Here is a 25,386-nt window from a genome sequence, read left to right on the forward strand (position 1 = left end):
GTGAATCATCAATTCAAAAAGGTTTATTTACTTGCCAGCAGTTGTACAGTGATCAGTTCGACAGTGGTTCACAGATCTCCCACAGCCCCTCTTGGTAGTAAAAGGCCAGTTTTCAAAGCCTTGTGTTCTTAGTCAGTCTTAGTAAAATATATCAGCTTTTAAACATCATTTATAGGATACGTATGTATAATAACATTTACAAGCAGTTTATTTTCAAGCTGTGACCATGTGGAACAGCATGCTATGTACTACTGGCAGAAACCAGCACTACACAAACAAGACATGAGGAATCTTTCTGGAGTATCCTTCCATTTTTGGTGGTACTGCAAAATTCTATCTAAGAGGAAAGTGCAGAGGTTTGAGAACCAAATGCTGAGAGAGCAGCGTTACTGAGAGATGTAAGAGAATATCACAGGGTAGTTTGGTTCCAGTGTTATCCTCTAATCTTCCCTGTTTTGTCATTCATAAATGAAAAGCAGTAGGAAGAACCGATAGCTTTTATATGATGACATTTCATCACAGGCTTTGATATTGTTTAACATAAATCAAGCAGAAGTAACCGGAGAGTCGTGGCATGTGGCCAAAATGTCAAAGCTCACGCTGGGAATGCATATCTTCACCTGAGTGAGAAGCGACATCATACTCGCCACAATGCGGTAAGGCAAAGGAAAATTAGCAGCATTTCTTTCTTAATTCCTCAATCAACAAACATATTTCATTATTTTAACATCACCACCATATTATTTTAATTCAATTTGTATTTGCTTGGCCAAAACAAAAGTCAGCGATGAGGTAAAGGGTAAGCAAATGAAAGGAAAGGGATTTAACGACAAAGCAGATTTTTTAAACAGACAGTGTGGAGGACAAAACAAAGAATCACATTTCATCTGTACAGCAATTAAATAAAACTAAACAAAAAAAAAAAGAAATCAGTAGTTTACACCCTAATTCTCAGTTGAGAACAGTATTTTCATTTTGCCGTTATTTAACTTCAGGATCCTCCAACGCCCCCATTAATAACCTCTAGTCTTAAACACTGTAGACTCAGCAAAAATATATTACATCACATGACACGTTCCTGTAGTCATAATACAACTTCATGCACAGACTTCCTTCCTACATCTCTTCAGTAACATTTCAATAGAAACGCTGAAACTTGAGATAAAACACGTTAATGAAACCGTGTGATCCGGAGCCTGTTGTGCGAGTTCCGGTTAAAACGCCACATGTCTGATTACAGTGTGTTCTACAGCGACAACAAAAAAAATCTCTTCAAGTATCAGGGCTGAAGACTCAACAGCTGATCTCAGTTTACATTATTATTAATCTCTCATTCATTCACACACGCATTTAGATAGTCACGTGGTGGCATTCGGTGCTTCTGGGATTTCAGGACGTTCACTTCAGAAGCGGGGGCTGTACACAGAATGTAATGACAGAGTGGTTGGGGACAGAGAGAGCATCTGTTCCTCAGAGAGTTTGTTCGGGGGAAAGTAATTTTCTTTCTGGGGAAGCTTTAGGAGATCTTTGGAGACTCCATCTTTGGGAAGTGGCTGCGGTGCTGTTCTGAGAAAGAAGTCCTCTGGAAGGGTCTGGCTATGATGCTGTGAGTCCTCGCTTTGATAACAGCTCTATGTTACCGCTCTGTCGCCATCTCACTTCAGGAAGTTCTCTCTGGGTGTGAAATCGGGCAACATTTAAAAACCAAGAGCAACAGAATAAGAACTTCAGAAGCAGAAAAAGGACAAATAGACATATTTAATAACGAGGACGGCTACTGACCTGGTCCCTGCTGGGCTGATATGTCCTCTACTCCACTCAGAGGCTTTAGGAGACCATTCTCCCTGAAGGCTATAACAGGAACTCTCCCCTCCTCTTCCTCCTCGTGCTGCTGCTCCTCTCCCTCAGGAGGAGACAGCCTGGAATGTGAAGGCAGTACGATCACCTCTTCAAACTCCCCGTTCTCCCTGGAATAACAGAGGACAGAGAGGAACAGTTATTGATGTGATGGGACAAGAGGTGAGACTCAGGATGGTTGCAAATGTTTTTCTCAGTTACTCAGAAACTATTGCCTCAGTCTATTCTCCTTACCATCTAAATATGATTACATATGAGATATTGGTCACAACATTTATTCAGTCAGATTATGCAACTGACTTAATAGCTTGCACGGCTTCAACATGTTTGAAATACATTACATTTCACTATTTAACTTCTGCTTTTGTCTCAATAAGCACAGTATTCTTCAAATATGTATTGTTTACCCTTAATATTAGTTGAACATGACATTTCTATTTCTATTGTTTTTATATGTTTCTAGTTACTATGCCTTTCATCTGGATTTTAATCATTGTTTTATTATTTTACTCCAACTCCTATATTGCTTTTGTTCCCTGTACAGCAGTTTGGTCAACTAAGCTGGTTTTAAATGTGCTATATAAATAAAGAATGAGATTGATAAAGATTTACCTGAATATTCCAGATTTATTCATCTATATACAACATATTTATAGTATTATTTTCTTGTACAGAACTACTTTTTTCCCACTTCATTAACTTAATATGAACTTGGATTTCCTTAAACGTGTTCAATTCAGAACTCTACCTCTGGTCAGGATGGCTCAGTGCTGAGGATTCAGAGTCTGGCTGACGACCGTTGCTATTATGTGACTGTGATGCGGTCACTGCAGATGGACTGGGAGTGGCAGGGGTCTCTGCAGTTAAGAGGGAACAACACAGAATTCAGAAACAGCAACATGGGGACAGCTTTTTCTTATATTCCTGCAGAATTCAATATTTTCTTTTTATAAATTGTAAAATAATGTATGTACAAATGGCCAGGGTATTATTATTTTGCAGTCACAATGAAAAGTTTCATTCATTACCTGCATTGTCTCCATTTCTATTGGGAACAACTTTCTAAAGAAGGGAAACAATAAAGAGAAAGAATGACTTAGGAACCACATAGAATCTTCGTTTTATTTCAGAAACAACATCTCTTTCAGCCCTTACCTTCTCTAATGGATCCGAACGTCTTGTTCTCTTCATGATCTCGTCCAGACGCTGGTGAAGAAGAAAATAGTTTTTACCTTCACTTCACATGAGTAATAATTATGAAACATTACATTTGTGTATGTGTGTATGAATAAGCATCACCTTTTTTCTTTCTGAGCGTTCAGCCTCTTCTTTCTGGAAGTGTTTCTCTCTCTCCTTCCTCAGCCGCTCCGCCTCCTCCCTCTGTCGCGACTCTTCCTCCTCTTTCTAACACACACACAAACAAACACCGAGCGTTACACTTACCTGTGAGAGAGGCAATCTGTTAAGTTGAGCCTCTAGTGTACACTTCTCTCACCTGTTTCTCCGCCTCCTCTTTCTCTTTCTGAAGTCTCTCTTCCTCCACCTTTCTGTCCTCCTCCTCCTTTTTTCTTTGCTCCTCGGCCTGACGCTGAGCCTCCTCCTCTCTCTTCACTCGCTCCTCTGCCTTACGGCGAGCCATCTCCTCCTGCGCTATCCTGTACACACAGAGACACGGATCAGTCGAGGATGTAGATGCACACACCTTGAGTATTATCCTATATTTGCACACCACTCTTGATCAGTTTACCTCCGCTGCTCCTCCTGCTGTTTGCGCTCCTCCTCCTCCCTCTCCCTCTGCTCACGTGCCAGTCTGCGATTCTCAGCCAGGATACGACTTGCCTCCTCTGGATCTGTAGTGCCTGCTGAGGGCTTGTGGGCTGGAGGGCTGCTTGCACTCTCTAAAAAGGCATCAGTAATCAGACTTTTAACATTGTATCTTATAAAACTCACTAATAAAAAGACAATCCATGACGATGTGTAACTGACCGCTGGCTACTGCTGGTGTCTGCTCACTGTTAGTCTTGTTCTGGCCCAGCGGCTGAGGTCGAGGCTGAGGAGGACTGAGGACCTGCTCTTGTTCCTCCTCTCCCGGGGCTCTGGTGGGCTGGGGACTCTCGGATGGGACCCTGAAAGGACGAAGATTTCCAGGATCTTCTGCCCCGGGAGACTTAAGCTGCTTTGGGGTGGGTGGGCGCCCTGGTGACTTTTGTGGAGGCCTGTGTGCAGGAACGTGAAGCAGCAGTTGACTAAAAGTCCTGACTAAGATATAATAGGAACAAATGTATTTCTACTAGTAATGACTGTTACACAATTTAAACCTTGAAGCTATACTTTAGCGCTAAACTTTCAAAACTGTTACACCATCCCTAGACAAATAATCCATTACTCACATTCCTCACAAATCTGGCTAATTTATCAGGGATGATGGGTGTTATCTCCTACCTGCCAGGAGGAGGCGCTGTCACTTTTCTGTTCTTCTTGCATGGAGAGGAGGCGCGCTTGTTGGGAGGCAAAGTCAGAATGGGAACCAATGGGAGAGACAGGTTGCTCCATGACTTCCTGACATTGTCCCGGTCCTTATGCTATTGGTGCAGGAGATAAAGGGAAATAATGATATGAACAAATATTATTCCTTTTTCAAAATGGGAGGGATTTCCCTTTTCACCTGATCAGGACGATTTGCTATGTGAAAAGCATGGCACAGAAATTGCTCTTCAAAGGAATGTCCTTAGCAACACAAAGTAATCATGTGGTGCCTTACGGACAGCAGCAAAAGTTCATCAATAACAGGAATGGACTCAAACTGCCTTCCACTGGCCATGCGTAACCTCTGGCACCAAGTCATGACACCACTGGTTTTAAAAACCAAACTACTGCCAAAACTTCAACCCCTCTTCTCTCAGTAAGGACATAATATATGCTCTTTGAGTTGTCATGTTTGTGGAGAAGGCGCAACAGGCAAAACACTAACAATGGCTTACAGTTCGTTGTGTCTAGACATTATGTCCCATACAGAAAGTGACTGGTATATCATTGTTATGCTGGATAATGAATGTGTGCACATGTATGGTTTATGCATGCGTCTCTGGGTCTGTGTTGCATATAAAGTACAGAGGATGTCCTCCTTCTAAGACCTTAATGGTATAAGCTGTGACACAGCAGTAGACAGGTGGACTGTGTGTACAGTAACACGTGTGTGTGTGTGTGTGTGTGTGTGTGTGTGTGTGTGTGTGTGTGTGTGTGTGTGTGTGTGTGTTTAAAAAGTGGTGAATAATTTATTCACCACTTTTTAAAGACACTGAACCTTAATAGAACTAGACACTATAAGAGCTCAGACAAGTGCTCGTCGGCTGGTACCCTATCACGAAATGGAAGGGTTTTTCTAGGTTTTGATGTGGTTAAGCTTCAATATGGAAACAACATAGATGCTAGAAATAAAATGTTACACTTTTATATCTGTTTACACATTGTTGTTCCAACTTAAGGATGGCGCTGAAGTTAATGTTTCCAGGTCCACATGAATGCAGCACAAATGCTTGTCTGGCAATGTTAAACCTAATTTTACATGTATTAAATTGTCATGATAAGCATATCATTGCTTGTCTTATGGACAATAATATGTATATGTATATACAAGTGGACTTTTTAACGAAATACCTGTTTGAGAAAATAAGACAAATTATTAGACAACCTGACGACATAATTGTGGCTACGGGGGAAACAATGCTCCTTTTTTCCTATTACTTAAGCATACAAGCACCACAATTTGTCACAGTATATATTTCTGACAATATTGCAAACGTCTTGAGTCAACCACAGATGCAGGTTGAGGACAGGACCCACCTGTGTGCTGCCGGTGGTCTTCCTGCGAGCAGTGTTGGGGGCAGAGGACACCGTCCCCCGGCTGAGGCTCCTCTCCTGGCTGCGGCAGTGAGGCAGCGGCTGGGCCTGCAGGGCTTTGAAGGACATGGAGCCCATGGGATGGCAGGACACTGAGCGAGGACAAACAGGTATGGCTACGGTAATGTACGAGGTGGGAGTTTGAAACATTTAAAGAAGGATATGGGGTATTATCAGGGCCGGGCAGGGTTCGTGAGCAAGAGTTTGATTAACAGGAGCACGGAGCAAGGGATAGGTAAGGAGAGGAAGCAATGAGAAGGATGTAGGAGGAATTATTAAGGAAAAGCCGTGAGTTTGGGGAAGAAGAAGAAGAGGATTGAGAGAAATTATAAGATGTTTGGTGAAAAAAGAGAAGAGAAAGAAGCCATTAGTGCTACTGATTGGAAGCACAACTACAACTGTACTGCTACCATCACTTAGGAACTGAATATCAAATCATTATAATTTAATAAATGGTTTAGTGAGGCCAAAGGATATTTTTTTCAAACCACAAAGCAAAAGGAAAGTGTTGTATTCACATTTTAAAATGAATAAGTGGTTTGGCGAAACAAACCGAAAAGAAAAATAAATAAATCCCAGTGTTGGAAGCAGTTTTACTTGGAAAATCCTTCAGTCATAATGAACTCCTTATTATTGATGCATTATTTAGACCCCACACAGAGGAAGTGAGCATGCAGAATAATACAAAAATCACACAATGTTATATTTTGTAATAGAGTGGAGAAAGCAATTTAAGGAGTATGCAAGCGTTCAAAGCAAGTGTTTCCCAAAAAATCCCAAATTGGGATCAATAAATACTCCTATCTATCTATATATCTATTATTCAAAAAACACACACACACACGAGAAAAAACCACAATGCACCCACACACACACACACACACTGTCCAAGGTAATCGTATTGTGTGTGTGTGTGTGTGTGTGTGTGTGTGTGTGTGTGTGTGTGTGTGTGTGTGTGTGTGTGTGTGTGTGTGTGTGTGTGTGTGTGTGTGTGTGTGTGTGTGTGTGTGTTGACGTGTGTGTTTACATGTGTTTGAGCTTTGAGTGCCTGATACAGGCTGGTGAAGGCAGTTCCAGACAGTGTAATACTCAGTCTGGCCAAATCTGATTAACATCCCTAACAGTTCTGGTCAAGAGGGCAAAACATAAACAGCCTTAACACTCTATGCATCGTGAGCAGTGATCCCCAGCTCTGAATGGTTCACTCGCTACTGCCTATAAGAGCCAGGGGAGGGGGTGTGTTACATGTGGGATGTGTGTGTATTACCTATTTGCTCTCCAGAGAGACTCATGGCACTGCGGCTCCGAGCCAGATAGGAGTGTGTGGGCTGCTGCAGGCGGTTCACAACGTTGCTCTCCCATGCCGTCAGGGGAAGACGGCGCGGGCCTGAGCACAGAAACACACACACACATACAATTGAAGGTTTTATAACAATTCCAACTTTTAACCGCCCACTGATTAGCCTGAGCAGTCAGTCAAAGCAGATTACAAATAATGCGTTATTACTGTATTTGCTGCTCATTCCTTCCCTCGCGCCACACTGCAGTGTAGGCGACAGCTTAACAGAAGTCGTAACAAGGCACAGGCTGTTGCACCTACACCTGCATGTGCCACTTTGTTCATGTGAAGGGAGGCAAACAGACTGTGAAGCGCAAACCGAGAGCAAACACAGGGAGGAGAGCATTCAGGTTAACAGTGCAGATCAAAGGAAGTATTGCATCTGCCTTTTTAGGAAAACCTCACACAGAAATCCATGAATTGATTTAACAAATAGTTCAAGAAGCGCCAAAAGCTTTAATGCAAGTCAATTTAAATATTTGGCCATGCAGTTTTTAGTACCTGAGCAGGATTATTGGCATATTTTGCACGTAATATGTAGCTTATTAAGCAGAAGTCATATATCTTCATTTTAACCTGATTTGCCACTTAAAAAAACCAAAAGGACAGATTATCAGGCAAAACATGCAGCACTGCTCGCTCTGATGGTGAAGCAGAGTACAAGGTTGCAGGTGAGGGTCAAAAAGCTGGGCTGGAAACTGTGCAAAGGAACCTGCGTCTCTTATCTACACCACTTCGTATACAAGCAGTGGTTTCAGAGTCGGGTTACACTCATGTGCAGTTAGTTGTGGGAACGTGTTTATATTTTATGTTTATATTTACGTGTGATTGTTGAAATGTGGGTTCTGATTTTCCATCTGGGATAAAAATCGGCGTACATGTACAGTGTTCCCACAAAAACAAAAAGATTATCCTACAGTGGATTAGAGAAAGGGGTCACGCCAGAGGGGGCAAACAAATCTTGATCCCTCTGATGAAACAGTGGAAGCACATGCACATACAGAAGGGTATAGTGCATGCATTTTGATTATCTTTTCTCTTTTTCACATATTACAGTTGTGTAGGACTTCCTAAAGCTTCAATGATGCAATTTTAAAAAGAAAAATATCAATATTTTCAAAAAAGATTCTGAGGGATTAAGTACAATTTTCAGAAATATCTATTTGGAATTCCTCAACAGTTTCCAACAGTTTCCAGCCCATGATCTTTTTTTATTTTTTTTTTGCAACAGTGTTCAACTTAATAATTTAAGGGACCATGCTGTTAAAAGTTCCCAAAAGACACCTGTGTTTTTGTGCTGAGTTGTCTTTCCCTGGTTCAGGCGGGATTTGGACTGAGATTTGCTAATGACAGGAGAGGAGGCTGTTCTCATCTGTAAGCCTGTCAGCAAACATATCAACATTGAAGAATACATGATTTAATGGTTACACAGGAACAGTATATGTATATATACTCAAAGAACTGATTAACATTCTGAGAATAATACTTTGCATTTACTTTCTCTAAGACAGTTAGATGAGATACCCCTCCCATAGATGTCCTCTAAATATAAGGATACAGCTAGCAGCGTGTTAGCTTAGCTTAGCATAAAGACTATACAGTAAGAGAAAAAGTGTATAAAAGTTAGCCTGGTTCTTCACAAAGGTATATAATAAGGTTAAAAGTCTCTTAAATTACTGATTACGACATAGTATCTTGTTTGTTTAATCCTTAAAGAGGCTTAAGTGTAAAAAACTACACGTAGCGGTTTTATGGGGTTTATCTGCCCGTTTCTTTGTCTGGATCCAGTGACCTCCTAAAGTCTCTGCTGCCTGGCAGCCTTATGAAAATGACTTATGACTGATACACTATTTTGTGCGGATAAACCAACAAGATGCACAAAGCTAATCGTCTTTAGCAGTTCCCTCATTTCCAGTCTTTCTGTCGAGTCAGGCTAAGCTATCTGTAGCTTCATATTAACTGTCCAGATATGCCATTTTTCATCTAAATCTCAGCAAGTAGTGTACATTGCAAAATGCTGAACCAATTTTAATGTATTACTGTGTTAATTGTGTATATAATATCCTCCTAAACATCATTAGGGAATAAAATAAACAAATATGATTTAAGACATTAGGACGGTTACAAGAGTTACATCACAGATGACACAAGACACAAAGGTAGTGGATAATGTATTGAAAGATATTAGCTTTACCTCTGTCTGGTGAGTGTAGGAGTGTGGCAGAGGAGTAGGAGAAGCGCTTGGTTATAACAGGGTCTGTGTGTTTGGATAAATTCATTGTGGAAACTGACCGCCTGTCAGCATCTGGAAGAGGAAACACGATAAAAAAGAAAATTACTGATGACCGAAGAGTTGGTCTTGAAGAACGAGAGCGGGGAAAGAGACCCACTTTGTCTCTACTCTAGTCTATTGTGGTGGAACAAAATTATGTGTGAAAATACTACCAAAGTGTTTCTAAATGGGAAAAGAAAATGAATTAGTGCTAAATGGGTCTTATGTCATCTAAAAATGGAGCTAAATTGGTTTGAATGAATGATCCCGTGTCTTGGGACTAAGTTCAAGTTGCAAACCAGTTCGCTACATGCAAATAAAAACACCAAACACTAATCATGCCGTTGACATTGGCCTACATTGACACTAATGCCAGTGCTATAACATCGCTGTACGGTTACAGCTAGAGCTAGAGCCAGCCGTCTATCACTGGCCGACTAACTGACACAGTGCTTTAATATTCACATTGAGAGGTCACTCCGTATCTGTGGTAGAGACTGAAAGCACTCTGCATGTGCTCCAGTCCGGCAAGGTCGAGTGGATAGAGGAAAGCCGACTCGACAAAACCTGAACCAGGAGGGGAAGGGGACAATGGTGGAGAGACAAAGAGCGGAGGGAGGAGATGGAGGGGGATACGAGAGAGAACGTGAGCCAGAGAGAGGTTGAGTTTGAGAATGAGGGGGAGAAAGAGAGAAGAGAGAGAGGGAGGGAGGGGCAGAGCAGGGTGTGAGTCAGCAGTAACAACAGAGGGCAGGGGATCTGCAAAGTTCAAACATAAACATGGCAGAACAATAGTGACACGCAGAGGCAGGCAGACATATTTACACAAGAGACACTGGCGGACATCAGGGAGATGAGATTCCAAAAAGGCACATTCATGGCGTGAGTTTCTGCAGGAAGTGTGTGTAGGTGCGTGATGTGTTCAAGTACCGGTTGGCGTGGTGGGATTGTTTGTGTGCAGCGGCCCTCCCCAAGACCACCGGTTGGGCTTCTGTCTGGCTCTCTGGCTCCTCTCCAACGTGCGACGCATCACCGCCTCGTGACGAGTCTGCAGCCACGGCAACAATCATACATTATCAGTATTTTTAAGAAAGCTTAAGGCCTTGCGATGCAAATACTGCTGCAAGAGTATAAGAGAAATGATTTGCTCTGATTGGCCACATGGGGTGTGTTATGATTTGGCAAAGGCCATGAAATGAGTAGTATGCACACCAGTTGTTCAAGTACCTGGTAGATAGAATCTAAACTGTAATTACGCAACAGGCTAAACATCAAGGCAGAACCTGTCTTAAACTGGTCCTGAGAATTTGTGATACTTAGGAAGTGATGACGTTTTAGAGGCAGTTTACCTTCCTAAAGTGTTCCCATAATTAATGGTTAATACTACTTCTGCATTTCCTGTAATTCTGGTCTGTAAAAACTAAAAGCAAAAGGTATATATACAAACATAATATGTAGTAATAAAAAGTTAATATGTAAGTTATGTAGAAATATTTTAATGTTTTGAATATTGTCAAAAGTTTTCTTTTTAAAGAGTCCATTATGTCAATTCTTTGCCTTTATTTAATAGCAGACAGAGCGAGAGGTAGACATTGTGATAACACGGTGGAGTGCTAAGCCATAGGGACTTAACCTCAGCCCCAGCAGTGCTGCGTCAGAATAGGTGTTTTGACTCGTCAGTGTCCCACTGTTCATTAAATCAATCAACTAATTAGAGCTCGAACTCAATGTCAAGCATCAACCATCAACCAACGGAGCTGGCAACTATTTTATTAAGATGTTCCACATAACATACTGACTGCAATATTGAAACCTCAGACTTAGCACAACTTTACTCAAAATTAAAAATATCATAAGACTCTACAGTTTCAAGATAATAACTCTCTTCTTATACCTTGGCACCATATTTTGAGGGTATTTCTTGTCATTAAAAATGCAGCAGTGAGACAGTTTTTAATGGCAGCGAACTAAACCCATGTTTCCCTACAGTTTAAGAACAATATGGTGTGTTAGTAATAAATGGAAATATTGGAATATTAGGGTAGTTACAGTTCAATATATTTGGAATATTAGGGTGAGTTTACAGTTCAAATATATTTTGGAATATTAGGGTGAGTTTACAGTTCAAACTCCAACTCACTTAAGAGAGAGAAGGTGCATAGGGTAAATGGTTTACAAAAAAAGTTATATTTATTAGCCTATGGAAGATGAGTGTTGTGTTCCACTCGTGTGTCGGACCTTGTCTTCCTCCAGTTTCTGTCGACGTTTCTCCTCCACGGCAGCCCGTCTCTTGTCCTCCTTTATCCTCTGCTCCTCCAGCCTCCTCTTTTTCTCCTCCAGCTGCTTCTCATAGTGCTGCCGGGCACGCTCCTCACGCGCCTGCCACTGGGCTTCCTTGATAGCTGAGGCATAGTGCACACACACGTACACACAGTTAATATAATACAGTTCACTTCGGTTTGCACGCTAAGAAAACAAATCAAAATAAAACATGTGTACAAACACACATGATGCATGCACACAGGCTTATAGCAGCAGTGAGATGGGTCAGCTGTGGATCATGTGACTAGGCTTTAGCTTTAAACACAAAGCAAATCCCTCTGCCACTCAGCTGGGGCCGGAGGAATGACAAATGTACAACAATACAAACACAGTAAGTAAAAAAATAAATAAAAATATACATACACAAGCACTGACTTTCCAAAACTAAAACTCTGTTGCGGTATGCCACTCACACACTCAGAACACAGGCCTCTCTAAGCCCTGTCCCAAGGCCTGACCCATTATGTAACACTGGTGCCATGGCAACGGAGGGTGCCTGGCTTCAGCCTAGACTTTATGTAACAGAGAAACAGGCAATTCACCCCAGCTACCAGACGAGTTCAGTAGATATGTTGCGGGAATGACAGAAAAAGGAAGCAACAGATGCATTTTCAGCCTCCTGCACACTCATGCAGTCTACATACACACATGTGCACACACACAGTTATAGAATACACACCGTTCTGTTTCTCACGCTCATCCCGGCGCTCACGGGCTAATCTCTGTCTCTCGTCGATCTTGTTGAAGAGCAACGACTCTGAAACACAAGCAAGTTTTAAACATTACTACTGTACTACCGACATCAATCGTGTAATAGGTCTCATTAAAATGTTCCTGTATGCCAGGGTTACCTACCGGGTCTGTTGGCAGCATTGTAACTGGGGCTGTTGCTGGTGGTGTTGTGAGTCTGGGTAGGGGTGGTATTTGGGGTGGGGGTCAGGGTGGGACTGTAGGTGTGCCCGGAGCCCGAGGAGCTGGGTCGGGTGGCTGACGTAGACAATCTGCCATCCTCCGATGTATACTGGGAGTCAGACGCTGGAAAGAAAGACAAAAGTGTCAAAATGTGGCGCGAATCGGACACCAAGCGGAGAAACAAGAAACAGAAAGAAACCGAGAGAAAAAGGGAACTGTAGATACATTTTTATAATTTCTCATGCAAATAAATCTGCATTTTTACAACTGAGCATCTATTCAGCAGCAGCTCCATAGTATCCAACCTTAGTAAGTAAAATAAAGAATAGGTAGTGCAGCGTGTGCAAACCCAAGAGTCTTGAGCTCATAAATCCACTTCCAGCAAAAACCCTGAGGGGCTACAGTTTCCCCACTTTGTAACTACACACCCACAAAAGTGTAGCCAGCCTCTGTACTAACACAGTGCCACGTAAGGCGAACACATCAAAGTCAATAGTGAATTTTATAAATAACTGCAATATGGTTATTACAGTAAAGCTAGCCTTGTTGCTGCTATGACAGTAAAAGGATACTTATATCAAAAATGTTACATGGTATCAACTATAACAAATATATAATAGCACATTAAGAAACATATTTTCAAAAGGTTGTCAGAAGTTGTTAGAGGTTTTTGTGAATTATACCGGTGGGATTCCACTAGTAACCCCTTCTAATGGGTCATTGAGCATGCACATAGCGGGGTAAGGTCTGAACGTACAGTAGCTATGTTAAAATAAGCAACAACGAGAAAAACAGTAAAGCTCTAGTTTTGTCTATATAGTTTCTATACAGTAAAGCATGACAGGAAACTAATTGAGGTAAAACAATGTATACAGCGTTCTCCGTGTTCTCAAATGTCCCCTGTGTGTTGCAGTGTTTCCTCTCAGCTCCGAGCTGGGCCATTGATTCATGGCACTATCAGGCTCAGGGTGACTCAGCACTTTCGGGTCAGCTTCCTGATCGCAGACATGGAGACTAACATTGGGGCCTGGGGCACAAACCGATGAGCCAGTCCCAAATGTTCCCAAACGACACACGCACACGACTTTGTGTTAAAAACGTTAGCTTAATTATTCAAGGATCAAGAGGCAAGGAGTATCGCGGTGGCAACTGATTAACTGGAATAATTACGCACTGTGTATACAGGGGTACTGAGGCAGTGCACAATAACTGTTGCCAGCATCTCCTTTGTGTTTAAATGTGGGGAAGAGAGTCTCCACAGAGGCTTATCTGTCCTAGAAAGTTTAAAAAGCAAGTTAAATCAGTCCCTGACCCAGACTGTAACAAGTTTCAACTCACAGACCCTAGCTAAAGCTACACACACTATCTGACATTTCCCTTCCCGCTCGCGTCCTCGTGGTTTCTTTATCGCCTCACTTCAGTGACGTGGTAGCTCAGTGGGGTAATGTCAGTGGTGAAAAGGAACAAAGTACAAGTTACATAGTGGCTGCTACGAGTGGACGCTAACGCCAAGAAGTGCACTTCAGCTGCATACCCCTTTTATTTTTGCCTTATTCAGTACCCTTGATGTATGGTCAGACTAGTCCATGTAGTATGTTTGCTACAAAAGATATTAAAGTTTCTACTAGGATGTTAAAGTGCAGAAACCGGACTGAGAACCACATCCCTGAGCCACTGGTGTTATAAGTTAAACAGTATACTATCTTTTAGAATAGCCAAAAACTAAATGTCTTCCTTTAGCGATTATATCAGCTTTGGATAAACCATACATTTGTATTATTCTTCAGGGGAAAAAAACAACAGATTTCCCCAAGATACACTTACTAACCTATCAAAAAGGCAAAAAAAAAACCCCACCAAAAGCACAATCATTTAACTCATTTCTTCAGGTTATGGTTTGTAATGTATCTGATTATGTTATAAATCTAAACTGCAAATGCTGTCCCCACCCTACCTCATTGAGACATTTTGTGGTACTTCACAAAGCACATGTAGGACAAAGGTGTGAGGTCATAGGTATTGCATTTCGCAGGCTATGGGACATCAACAGAGGTGTGTACACAAGGATCAACAGGTGTACCCTGCCTCTGGTGCCCGTGCCCCTGGATGTGGCTTTATTAAAGCTTTTGTTATGACAGGAAGGGCTGGGCCAGTTTATAATAATGTCTACTCAATGTATTCCTTACCCTAAAGTTATTTTCCTTCAGCAAAAATGAAAAGCTCATCCAGAGAGGAGAATAATGTGCTCGGCCAAATACAACACTGGGAATTTGTGAATGGCTTTTAAGACTTGAATAGGTCACGTGACTATACAATTGCATCAAATGGGCACAGTCTGGTATAACGTTAGGAGCTCTTTCCATTTTGGGAAGTTAACTTCTAGTGGCTGATGGAGTGGACCTTCTGACTAGCTGAGTGGGGCACTTCAAAATAAGCCAGTGGTGACAGGGTAAGGGCAGAACCACTTTCCTTTATGTGAGGGAGCCGGGAACTCTGAGCCACACAAACAGGAAACAATAACCATCTGACAGGAAGAAATAAGCAAACAAGAGAGCCTGACATAATGGAAGATAATTAGCAATTAATAACCTATAAAACTATTATTGGAGCAGTAACATGAATCTTGCATTGCAATGATAGATCAATATAATCTTATTCTACAGAAGCTGGGATGTATAACACATTTATGTGGATTCTCTACAGCAGGAAGGAGTTACATGATACATTAAATATACAAATGACTGACAAAGAGGATTAGCAATGAAAACATTACTGTCCATTACTGTCTCGTAATCATCTTTAATCTACATCTATCTGTTATTTTTCTAGTTTTGTTATTATGTTATTAATTTTCCCTTGTGGTTATATCAATCTTTATACTTATTTGTATAATTCCCTACTGCAAGTCCATCTTCCTCTACTGTACTGAGTAAGACTGAACTAAACAAGGACTGAAGCAGCAGCAGTCTTTGACTGATCTTTAAAAAACAACATCTACTGATGTGGCTTTATGTGGCCTGTTTACCATGTGCTAAAAATATGGGGAGTAGAAACTTGAAAGGAACAAACTACTTTTATCCTGCATATCAAGAGCTAGAGGTTGCAAAAGAGGCTGTGTGCACATCAGGGCAGGGTTTTAGTTTTGGTATAGGAGTCAGTGTCTCGAATACAAGAAAAATGCTCAAAGCCAGAGAGCAAAAAAAATATAGATAAATGAAGAGCTTGACATTTTGTTGTAAAGGCAAAAGGGTGTGTTTATGACTTGAACGCATTGTTGCATTTTTCCTTTGACTGCTGCTCGGTGCCACATAGGTCACACTGGATTTATTTAAAAAGTTGAGTTCATTATCTTCTGATACACCATCACATGCAAAGGTTTAACAGTATATTGTTGTCCTTCTGTTGTTTTGGTCATTGAAAACACAAACCTCAAATAGCAAAATATATATTAGCTTGGGTACAAGAGACAGCAATTTTAACAGTCTCTGCAAAAACCAAGAGACCAATGTTATATGTAGCCTCTTGGGAACAAAAACCCTGCCCACCTTTGGCTTCTTCCAAATCTTATTGAATCCCTAATTGAGAAAGAATTGAGATACTGCAAGCAGACTAACTCCCCAGCCATAAGGAGATTTGACAGTGTAGTCATGTCCTTTCTAAAATATTCCAATACATTTCAAGTTGTTTTCAAAATCACATTGTCACTTGAAGACCGTTTGGTATAAAAATATACATCTCACTTGAAGTGGATATAGAAACCCAATAAAATCTGTTCTTTAACCTCAACGAAGAGGCAAAATGAAACTAACCTGTTACTCACAGTCCGTAATGTGTTCATTCCCTACCCTACAACTTGTTGAACTGGTGCCAATTAATCAATTCAATATTCTATAGTCCTGGGATCAAATCTCAAGCCTTTACCTGGAGTTTGGTGCATGATTCCAGGGGTGTCAATGCCAGGATGGGACCTGTTGAACCCCTGGCTAGCGTCCCATTCCAACTAGTCAGATTGGAGGGCCAGAATCAACGTTTCTACTTCATGCTAACATCCTACACAGCAGCAGATAAGCTAAGATCCAAAGTCCATGGTGTCGGAGGGAGATGAAAGAAAAAGCAAAAAAGAAGATATTCTGAAATACCGCAGCCCTTACTTCGGAGTAAAGGCAGGACAGGAAACAGTGAGAGAGGGGTCAGATTCGGTCGATGTCAATGTTTTTGGGAGCCGACCGACGGCGGGACGGGTTGTGGCTACTTTCCAACCCCCATCCTTTATCCATGTGTGTGTGTTTATGTGTGTGTGAGAGAGTGAGACATAGGGACAGTGTGACTGTTTAATCTGCCCCTCCCTGCCTTATTGCTGGAGCGTGTTCCCCACCCCCAACCTATCCTCAATCAGATTAAATGGTCAGAGTTAGCGATTAATGCTGTGCCGTCCGGGCCAGTGGGTAGCAGGCGAGCATGCTGTGTGGCTCTTGCGGCATGAGAGGATTAGCCCACTGCTAATGCTAAGCTAAGCTCCAGTCAACAGAGAGGCAAAGGGGGCAGGGGGCGGGAGTCGTCCTCTTTAGCCCCAGGACAGGTAGTCAGGCTGGGATAAAAGCTGCCCTCAGAGGAGGGTTTCAACTCAGGGGATGTATGGCAGGTATGTCTGTCATCACCATGTAAGTCATTAACATTTTTAGCAGCAGTGTTAAGCCATAAATAATAAAAACAGTGGTTGTCCATTTTGGTAATGTTGCCATCTCGTTCATAAAATGCTCTTAAAGAAATTGCTATACTAACAATGAAATAAACTATGTTTAGCAACGCGTCATTGATATTTGTTTAGAGATTACATGCAAATTGATATGAGAAGACATATTCCCAGAATAAAGATTGCTAAAGAAAAAGTTTGCCTTAACCAATGTCAAAAACAGCATCTCAACTCCATCACAGTTGATTCAACTTCAAATCGAAAGAAAGGTTGAGTTCTTAGGAGAGTGGAGTCTGTGCAAGAACGTGCACTTTATACCCCAGCCCGATTTCAAGTCGCATTTGGTGTGATCTCATTGAAAATGCTCTTTTGTTTATAAAAGATAAATGTGGAGCAAGTCAGCAGTTACATGATAGTTTGAGATCATCAAATTGTCTCTTCATCCCCTCTCTCTCTTCCATTATTTATGGGTTAAGTGAGGCGTACATGTTTGCACCATGAGGAAATTGCAAAACCTTTGGTATGAGAATCATGTCTTACACTAAAAGGAAATGTAATTAATTAAAAATAACTTTGTGTGTATTCTTGTTCTTCTTGCATCATATCATTCTTTTTTGTACAGGGTGTCAGGTTAGTTCAGAGCTGTGTAAGACTGCATTGCTGAAGTTGAAGGGGGGAAATAATAAAAGCCTCATATTAAGTCACGTTAATATTTGATCAGCCTCCTGTCTCCCAAAGTCAAAGTACAACAAACCCTACCTTTAAAAAACTGTGTTATACAAATTCCTCTTTTACCTTTTTAAGAAAATGTTGTAATTGAACATTGGATATAAAATAAAATGCTGGTAATTCACACAGTTGCTTGTTTTTTCTTGCAGCAAATTCAGAAGGACCCTATGTCTTAATTTACTGTCTATATTTGTATCCTTGTTAATTGACCCACATTTACCAAAACCACAAACCTGACTTAAGATTTAGTCTTTATTTAGTCAAAACCCAGAAACAGCTCATTAATAACCCTAATCCCATATTTGACAAAACAGTACTGGCCCTGGGAATAAATTGACATCAACATTAAATGAAAACGTATGACGTGAATAAATGACTAATAAATACTGAAAAAAGTAAACAACACAGCCAATCTCTGTAATAAACCCCAAAACCCCTTTAAAACTTTTGCAAATGTAGAGATTATTTACTTTGCAAACATACAGGCCTGTTGATTGGGCACTCTGCTTACTGATGCAGTATTACAACCACAGGCACGTGAAGTGGACTGCACCTTCACTCTCATCTGCTCATCTGCTGCCCTTGGGTTGACACAATCTTGCCTTGTCAGCTGGTTTCCACACACACACACACACACACACACACACACACACACACACACACACACACACACACACACACACACACACACACACACACACACACACACACACACACACACACACACACACACACACACACACACACACACACACTTTTCCCATCAGACCTGTCAGCCACCTGTTTCCAGATGGCTGAGCTGAAGGGTTAAGAGGGAGTTCTCAGCATTAGCAAACACTAAACACACAAAAAACATCTACTCTCCAAGCTCCTGGCACATGCAGTCATCATTAACGTCCTACTAGCAACACTTGTGTTTAATAATGCGCACCTTCAGGTCTTTTTTAGGACCTCCTGTGACTCTCTGGTACACAGTCACACATCTTTCTGCCCTAGTAGCCTCTCCAGATTGAAGGTATCAAGTTTAAATGAAGCTCAAACAGCACGAAGTACCAGAGCATGCAAACTCGCTGTGCTCTCCCTCCATCCTTTCCCTCCATACCTCTTTTCTTCCTCTTTCGAGCATCTCTCCGTCTCAGCCCTTCCTCCTCCTCAGCGATGGTGAAAAGTGCCGGGATGGCCGAGCGGGTGCATCCCTTCCACAGCTTCCACTTGCCCCGCGAGCACCCACCTCCACCTCCATCTCCCCCTTGTCTTTTACTATCTGGCATGGCCTGCCCTGTTGCTATCCCTCGATCCCCTGGCTAACTCACACAGCCCCTGCCCATCCCACCCTGCAGTGGTGGGTGGGGGGGCAGGTAAGTGGTGGTCGCCAGAGGACAGTGGGGGACGGGGTCACCCCTAAAAGCCTTCTCCTCAGCGAAGACGTAGATAGCTATGAGGTAATGCTTAAAGCAAATTCCTCTTGCTGCATATTGCTGGTCTGTGTCTCTTAGACAGCAGGGAGAAGAACAGAAGGACGCAAAGAGAAGGAAAGATGTAGGAAATAAAGTGTAGAATGTGGCAGATGAGAGAAAAAGGAGACCGTAAGAGAAGAGTAAGGTACAGAGATAAAGCGTGAAAGAGAGACACAGAGCTGCCCACTGTGCCGTGCTGACGATGGCAGTGCCAGGCGGAGAGATGGAGTGAGACACACAGTGCGAAAGTCTGGAGGATGAGCTCTCGAAGTCCGCTTAGAAAAGAATATTTAATCCAAAATACTGGCCGGGAAGAAAGCTGTTAGGATTGCACTCCTCAAGAGATGCTGCTGTCACCACTCTTACTGCAGCCCCCCTTTCCCCTCCTCGCCTCCCTCTTGCTGGACCTGTTCTGTAAACTTGTCAGAAGAATCACATCACACAGGCACTGGCTGTACAGTAAACTCACACACACTGTCCCACAGATACACTAGGAGGAGGGCAGCAGGGTACGTTAAAATATTTAGTTAAAATCCAGCAGTGCAAGGTGAGCCAGTACTGGTAAAGGGTTTCCCTGACAACGGCAGCAACAGGACTGATGATGCACAGGCAGAGAGGAAGCAAGAGAGCAGAGGACAGGCTCACTTTAATGTAATGCAGACACACACACACACATACACACACACATACATACACAACCAGGGCAGCACGCCTAGGCACACACCAAAGCAAATAATGCAGTACTAGATCTGCCTGTGTGGAAGGGGTGTGTCCAAAGAGCACATGGTATATGTCCCCGCCCCGTTCTCTGCTTAAAGAGGCATCAGCTCTCTGACATACCGGGGAAGTGCATCAAATATGGAACATCTATCATTCCCGTCCTGCTGGCTCTTTACAGGACATAGAAGTGACAGTGTTCAGATAGTTATTACTGAGCAGTATGAACAGATAATAAGATGTGCTTCACTACGATTTCATACACTATGCAATAACACCAAATATGAAACGTTGAGGAACAAATGAGATAAGACGTGCTGAGCATTTGATCTTATCAGAGCCTTACAGAATGGCAGGTGCCATGTAAGGGAGGGATAATAAAAAGGTCAATTCAGTTATTGCAGGACACATTATTTGATGTTTGCACTGTCCAACGACAGTGCAAACATCAAATATCATGTCTACTAAAGCAAATAATAAAAAAAACCAGCATGACCGCTTGAAATCGCTTTCCTAGATGCTGTGGCTCAAAAAGAAAAAAGAAAAACTGCAAACAAACTTAAAAAGGTGCACTTTTTCGCAAGCTAATAGACTATTAGGGTTGCAGTGGCAGTTTGTAAGATGTAAAGGTTTGAGTTAACATTACATTGTTTTCTTCACTCTGTTTGGAGCTGTTTTTTCTGCAGTTAAGGATAAAGATTAGGCTATACTATTATTATTGGTAATATAGATTTGTAGGATTTGATTTTAGTCTGCATAGGATTATTCCCAACTTGTGTGAGCAAACCATAACTATGGATCGTTATGAAGTCCAAACGTCAATGTTAGTATTTCAAAATACTAAATGTTGAACAAAACAATCTGCTTTGATCCATATTTGTTGGCGTTTAATCTTTCAAAAATTTTCACACGATTCCACTCAAAATAGAGAAGTTAGTTTGAGGGAGTGGGGGGTGATGATGTCATCATCTTGGTTAAACCATACAGTCCAGCATGTGCACTTCGCTCGGCGTCAGCCATTTGGCTTGCTACTCCATCTCTGCGAGTGGGACCCAGGTACCCCTCAACAACAGGACTGTTGGCTATCCTGGCTCCTAAATGGTGGAATGAGCTCCCCATTGATCGATGGCAATACAATTCTTGTAAAAAAAACAAAAGAAAAAGCACTTTAAAGAGTTAGCTTAGGCCTTGTAACTAATTCACCAGGACTTACAATGGTCCGGCTTGCTTGAAATGAATATATCAGCACTTTCCTTGTTATTCGTAGTTTGAATCTTCATGGTTTCTGCACTTATTGTAAGCCGCTTCATTCAAAAGCCTCAGATGTAAAAAATAATAATATAACATACAGTACAGCTTTCCCATAGACATTACAACACAAAGAAAATATCTAATTATCTACCACCTCAAATACCTGCATGTGAAGGCATTCAGAACAAGACTTGCAGCCTCGTCTCCTGAGGGAGAACATGCTGTACAAATCGTCATTCATGAAAGAGCAATCTGATCCCTGTCCCCGCAGGATGGAGTAGTGCTGTAATCCTAACTCTCAGACTTAAACCGAGAGGCCATGCTACATCCTCCTAACACCTTTCTGAATGTGTGTGTACACAGAATATTTGTGACTGTTGTACACGACTAGCATTGAAAGTATACAGAATTAACTATTTCTAAAGATAAAAGTAAGAGGGATTGTCTTTCATGTATTTCTCTACATTTCTCTTAATACAGGTTTAGTCATTAATTTGATTTAAAAAAAACATTTTGGACATTCCTTGTTGCTCATAACATAACAACCTGATTTGTCCCCAACGTCAGCAAAATTGTTAATGGAAAACTTTTGACAGTTATCTCACATATAGCTAGTTAAATCTAAGGCCAATTCATATTAATGTTTACTCCCTCAGTGAGATATGCTTTAAAAAACAACTAGGCTATGGCTTCATAAGAAATATATTAATGAAGTCTTACAACACTACTAATGAAACGATGTTAAGAAAAAGGAAAGAATTGTGCTTGAAGGGAAGAGTTTAGATACTGGTAACATGATGACTGAGCTCTGAGTTGTCTCACAGCAGCAACCAAAAATAATGTCTTAGCTGATATGGAAACAGATAGTAAAACTGTTGTTGCCTCAAAAATAGAGAGCATTTTGTGCAGGTTTATTATGGGGCAACTATTGGATGGCGCAGATTAAAAATGGCAGATTTGAGAAAACATCTGATAATCCCGTATGCTGAATATAATAGAGATTCACTGGTTAGATCAAAGGTATGGGGGTGCGGTGTACTGTGTATCTTCACAACTCAGAACAGCATGGGAATATCAGATAAATAATGCATATAGTAGGAAGTTGTTTATGCATACTAAATTAGCAACGGGACTGGAAAGCTTGAAAGCATACTGTTAGAAAAAATAGATGCCAAAACTTTGCAGAATAACACTCATTTTAGTAGGCATTCTTAGGGAAACTGAAACAATTCATGATAAAAGGTGAAAACAAAGAGTACAAAACAGCTATGGATTTCACATTCAGACATGTTTGGTAGAGTTGTTTGTAGTGAAAATCTGTATTCTTTTTAATCATATAATAGAGTGCTGATTCAACAGTTGATTAAAGAGAACTTTCATGCTATTATTCCGACTAATCACATTTGCACACTCTGCAACAACAACATCACTGTGCTTTGAAGCCCATCATTTCCAGTGGTTTGCACCTTGCCACTACATCTTTTACTGGCTCAAATATGTTTTTATTTGCATTCATGAATTCAACAGTTGAACTCACTTTCTATCAGATGTCATACTCAAACTGCCACTTTAAAAAGGGAGAATGTTCCAAAAGTGTGGTAAGTATGGGTGAACTGAAACCTAATGTTAGGCTTTTTCTATCTCCAGCATAGATAAAAGATCATCCAATGGCTGAGCATTTAAAGTATGTGAGGTTATGTAAGAAAGAAATATTGATAACTACAAAACTATGCAACATTATATTTTTTCTAACATGAATAGCTTGAGAAAGTGTTCCAATAATGCGTTACATAAGAAACAACATCCCAAAATCCCAACCAGTGATGTGACAGAAGGTACTTTTTTAGCAAACAAAAACCACCTGTTGTTTTACGACTAATTCAAAGTGTTGCCAGGTTTGAAGCATGTAAATATGCAAATGAATAAAATGACACACATTGCAAAACACACAGCCATATTATTTGGCGTTTAGTTTTTATAATTATAACATTTATATTTTGATTTAAAAACACACACAAACAGGTGGTTCTACTTGAGGGAAGCTGTACCTGCCTTTAAAAAGCAAAGTAAGACAACATAGACTAAATGCAACAGCTTGGGTCACAGGTGTCCGGTTAACTGGTGTTGTAGAACAGTTTGAAGTATTTGCAAGCAAAATCTAACTGTCAGAATAAAAAATATTTTACAAAAACCTGGGACACCAGAACAAGAGTTGTAGCCTGAAGACACATTCAGGAGCTTCTGCAAGAATAGCCTCGGCTCGGTTCCATTAATTCACCTGTCACGTCAACAGAAGGAGCATTTCCATCAAGTAGACAACATGTTAGCAACAGGCGTCTGCCTTTGCAAGGAGCTTAACATATCTTTAAAATAACAAACAACAAATGTAAACGTTTAAAGATATGTGTAGTTGAGAAAACAGATCGTGTTTAATAAACGTTAAGCAACCGGTTGGGTGAGTTAATCCAACTCCCGTGACCGACCCGGTGCTTCAGTCTCTCTGCGATTAAAAACACCGATAGGAAAACTAACCGAAGCCCCTCAGCTTAGCAATACTTTAAATATCAGCTCGTCCTTTAAAAAAGTTATTTGAAGTCAACTTTTCTGTCAGTAGGAACTCACCTTGGGACTCGGGAGGAGATGCGTCGCTGCCATCCTGGTCCGCCATTTCTCCTGACGTCAGCTGAGAGGGATCAGGAACCCAAGGGACCTGCTGACAGCCCGGGACCCTCCCACGGACAGGTGGGGCACGACACTGCATGGTAAAACCTCATGAACAGGAAAAATAAACTCGTAATAGTATGTTTTAATCACAAACTACGTGTACGGTAAACTTCTAACACATCCCCAGTGTCAGTAATGCACACATTAACTTCATTCTGGTCCTTGAATGCACCTTATAAACCAATATATCTCTTCACCTGTTGTCTTAAAGGCTACATTTTGTATTCTTGCCTAACTTGCCGAGAAGAAATTGGTTAGTTTACGCGTTAATAATGTCATTTTCCTGCTTGAAAACGGAGTGCTTGATACTCTTGATATTGGAAAGGTGTACAAGTGAAACCATGAGTTCAAAGGCCTGTCTGTAAAATGGTGACATCTACTGGCAATGTGGGTGTATCAGTATGTGATTCCAAATTGACCTATGGTTTTGTTATCCAAATATAGAACCCATAAAAAGGACAGGATAGTAGATTATTAATAAGAGTATTAAGGACAATTCATCAGAACGAAAGAGGAACCAATTAATTTTGGTTTCACAGGACCTTGAACAACTTGGACATCCAGAGACTTCAAAGAGAGGGATTTAGCTTTTGCCTGAGAGTGAGAGAAAATAAGAAACATTTACATTTACATCCTAAAAGTGTTAATGTCTACAATTACATTTAAAAAGAGAACCCATTTTTGAGACTGCACCAGCTTTAGTTCATTAGGATGCAGTTGTTTTTATTGTTTACTTCATATTATTAAAGAAGTCAGCCCATTTTCTCGTCCTTTTTCTTGCTTCATATAAGCAAAGACAATAAAGGTTTTGCGGTTTTGTTATTGGACTCATTATACACACTCTTAATGTCAAAACAGTCAAAAGGGATTAAATGAGAACTATTGCGAGATAGTTACAGTATGTAAATAGTTCACTTAAATCTCTTGCACACCCACACAAGTGTTTAAAATAAATCTGGCTAATTAGACCTCGAGTTTGCAGGTAGGTGGAGCACAGGTGTTATTAATAACATTAACGATGGCTCTGTTTAAAGTGATCCAGCATGCGAAATATCAGGAACTTAAACTGCAGCAGCAACTTTACAAATAATTCAGCCGTTATTCATTATAAACATTCGTGCCTTTCCTTTGCACTGTTTTTACGTTTGTTGTTTTTATTTCTATGACTGTTTTGTTTCTTGTAATTGCATTGTTATGGAACCTGGGACCCACG

The 25,386-nt window shown here is 41.1% G+C and overlaps 2 protein-coding genes across 13 annotated transcripts in view; one reads left to right on the forward strand and one right to left on the reverse strand.

The window, feature by feature from the left end:
* Positions 1–8: 8 nt before the first annotated feature.
* On the reverse strand, positions 9–24,204 carry map7b (microtubule-associated protein 7b). Of its 10 annotated transcripts, none has more exons than XM_063901938.1 (20): positions 24,072–24,204; positions 12,546–12,725; positions 12,370–12,447; positions 11,607–11,770; positions 10,299–10,416; positions 9,834–9,935; positions 9,291–9,401; positions 8,381–8,476; positions 7,025–7,144; positions 5,701–5,873; positions 4,300–4,439; positions 3,844–4,073; positions 3,605–3,755; positions 3,353–3,512; positions 3,157–3,261; positions 3,013–3,063; positions 2,886–2,919; positions 2,606–2,714; positions 1,783–1,967; positions 9–1,674 (listed from the first exon to the last, which is right to left on the reverse strand). In XM_063901938.1, the coding sequence occupies exons 1-20, from the start codon at positions 24,115–24,117 to the stop codon at positions 1,661–1,663; spliced, it is 2,367 nt and encodes a 788-aa protein (XP_063758008.1). In that variant the 5' UTR covers positions 24,118–24,204; the 3' UTR covers positions 9–1,660. The 10 variants fall into 10 exon arrangements, 9 of the variants coding, with proteins under 9 accessions (XP_063758008.1, XP_063758003.1, XP_063758002.1 ...); XM_063901933.1 differs by lacking the exon at positions 24,072–24,204 and adding an exon at positions 19,127–19,310 and having other exon boundaries at positions 5,701–5,849; XM_063901932.1 differs by lacking the exon at positions 24,072–24,204 and adding an exon at positions 19,127–19,310.
* Positions 24,020–25,386, forward strand: part of iyd (iodotyrosine deiodinase) — a 36,000-nt gene continuing 34,633 nt past the window's right edge. For all 3 annotated transcript variants that reach the window (XM_063901947.1, XM_063901943.1, XM_063901948.1), the window contains exon 1: positions 24,020–24,191. The gene's annotated coding sequence lies outside the window, so the exon portion shown is untranslated. The remainder of the gene's footprint in view (positions 24,192–25,386) is intronic.

This window comes from Eleginops maclovinus, chromosome 15, assembly GCF_036324505.1.
Source record: "Eleginops maclovinus isolate JMC-PN-2008 ecotype Puerto Natales chromosome 15, JC_Emac_rtc_rv5, whole genome shotgun sequence".
In the NCBI taxonomy this organism is placed as follows: Eukaryota; Metazoa; Chordata; class Actinopteri; order Perciformes; family Eleginopidae; genus Eleginops; species Eleginops maclovinus.

Coding starts and splice junctions, on each gene's coding strand:
- map7b (XM_063901932.1), bottom strand. CDS start 19,295: ATGCCAGATAGTAAAAGACAAGGGGGAGATGGAGGTGGAGGTGGGTGC. Junction 4,440..5,700: donor AGACCACCGGCAGCACACAG/GTGGGTCCTGTC, acceptor CTGCACCAATAG/CATAAGGACCGGGACAATGT. Junction 2,715..2,885: donor TAGAAATGGAGACAATGCAG/GTAATGAATGAA, acceptor TCTTAACTGCAG/AGACCCCTGCCACTCCCAGT.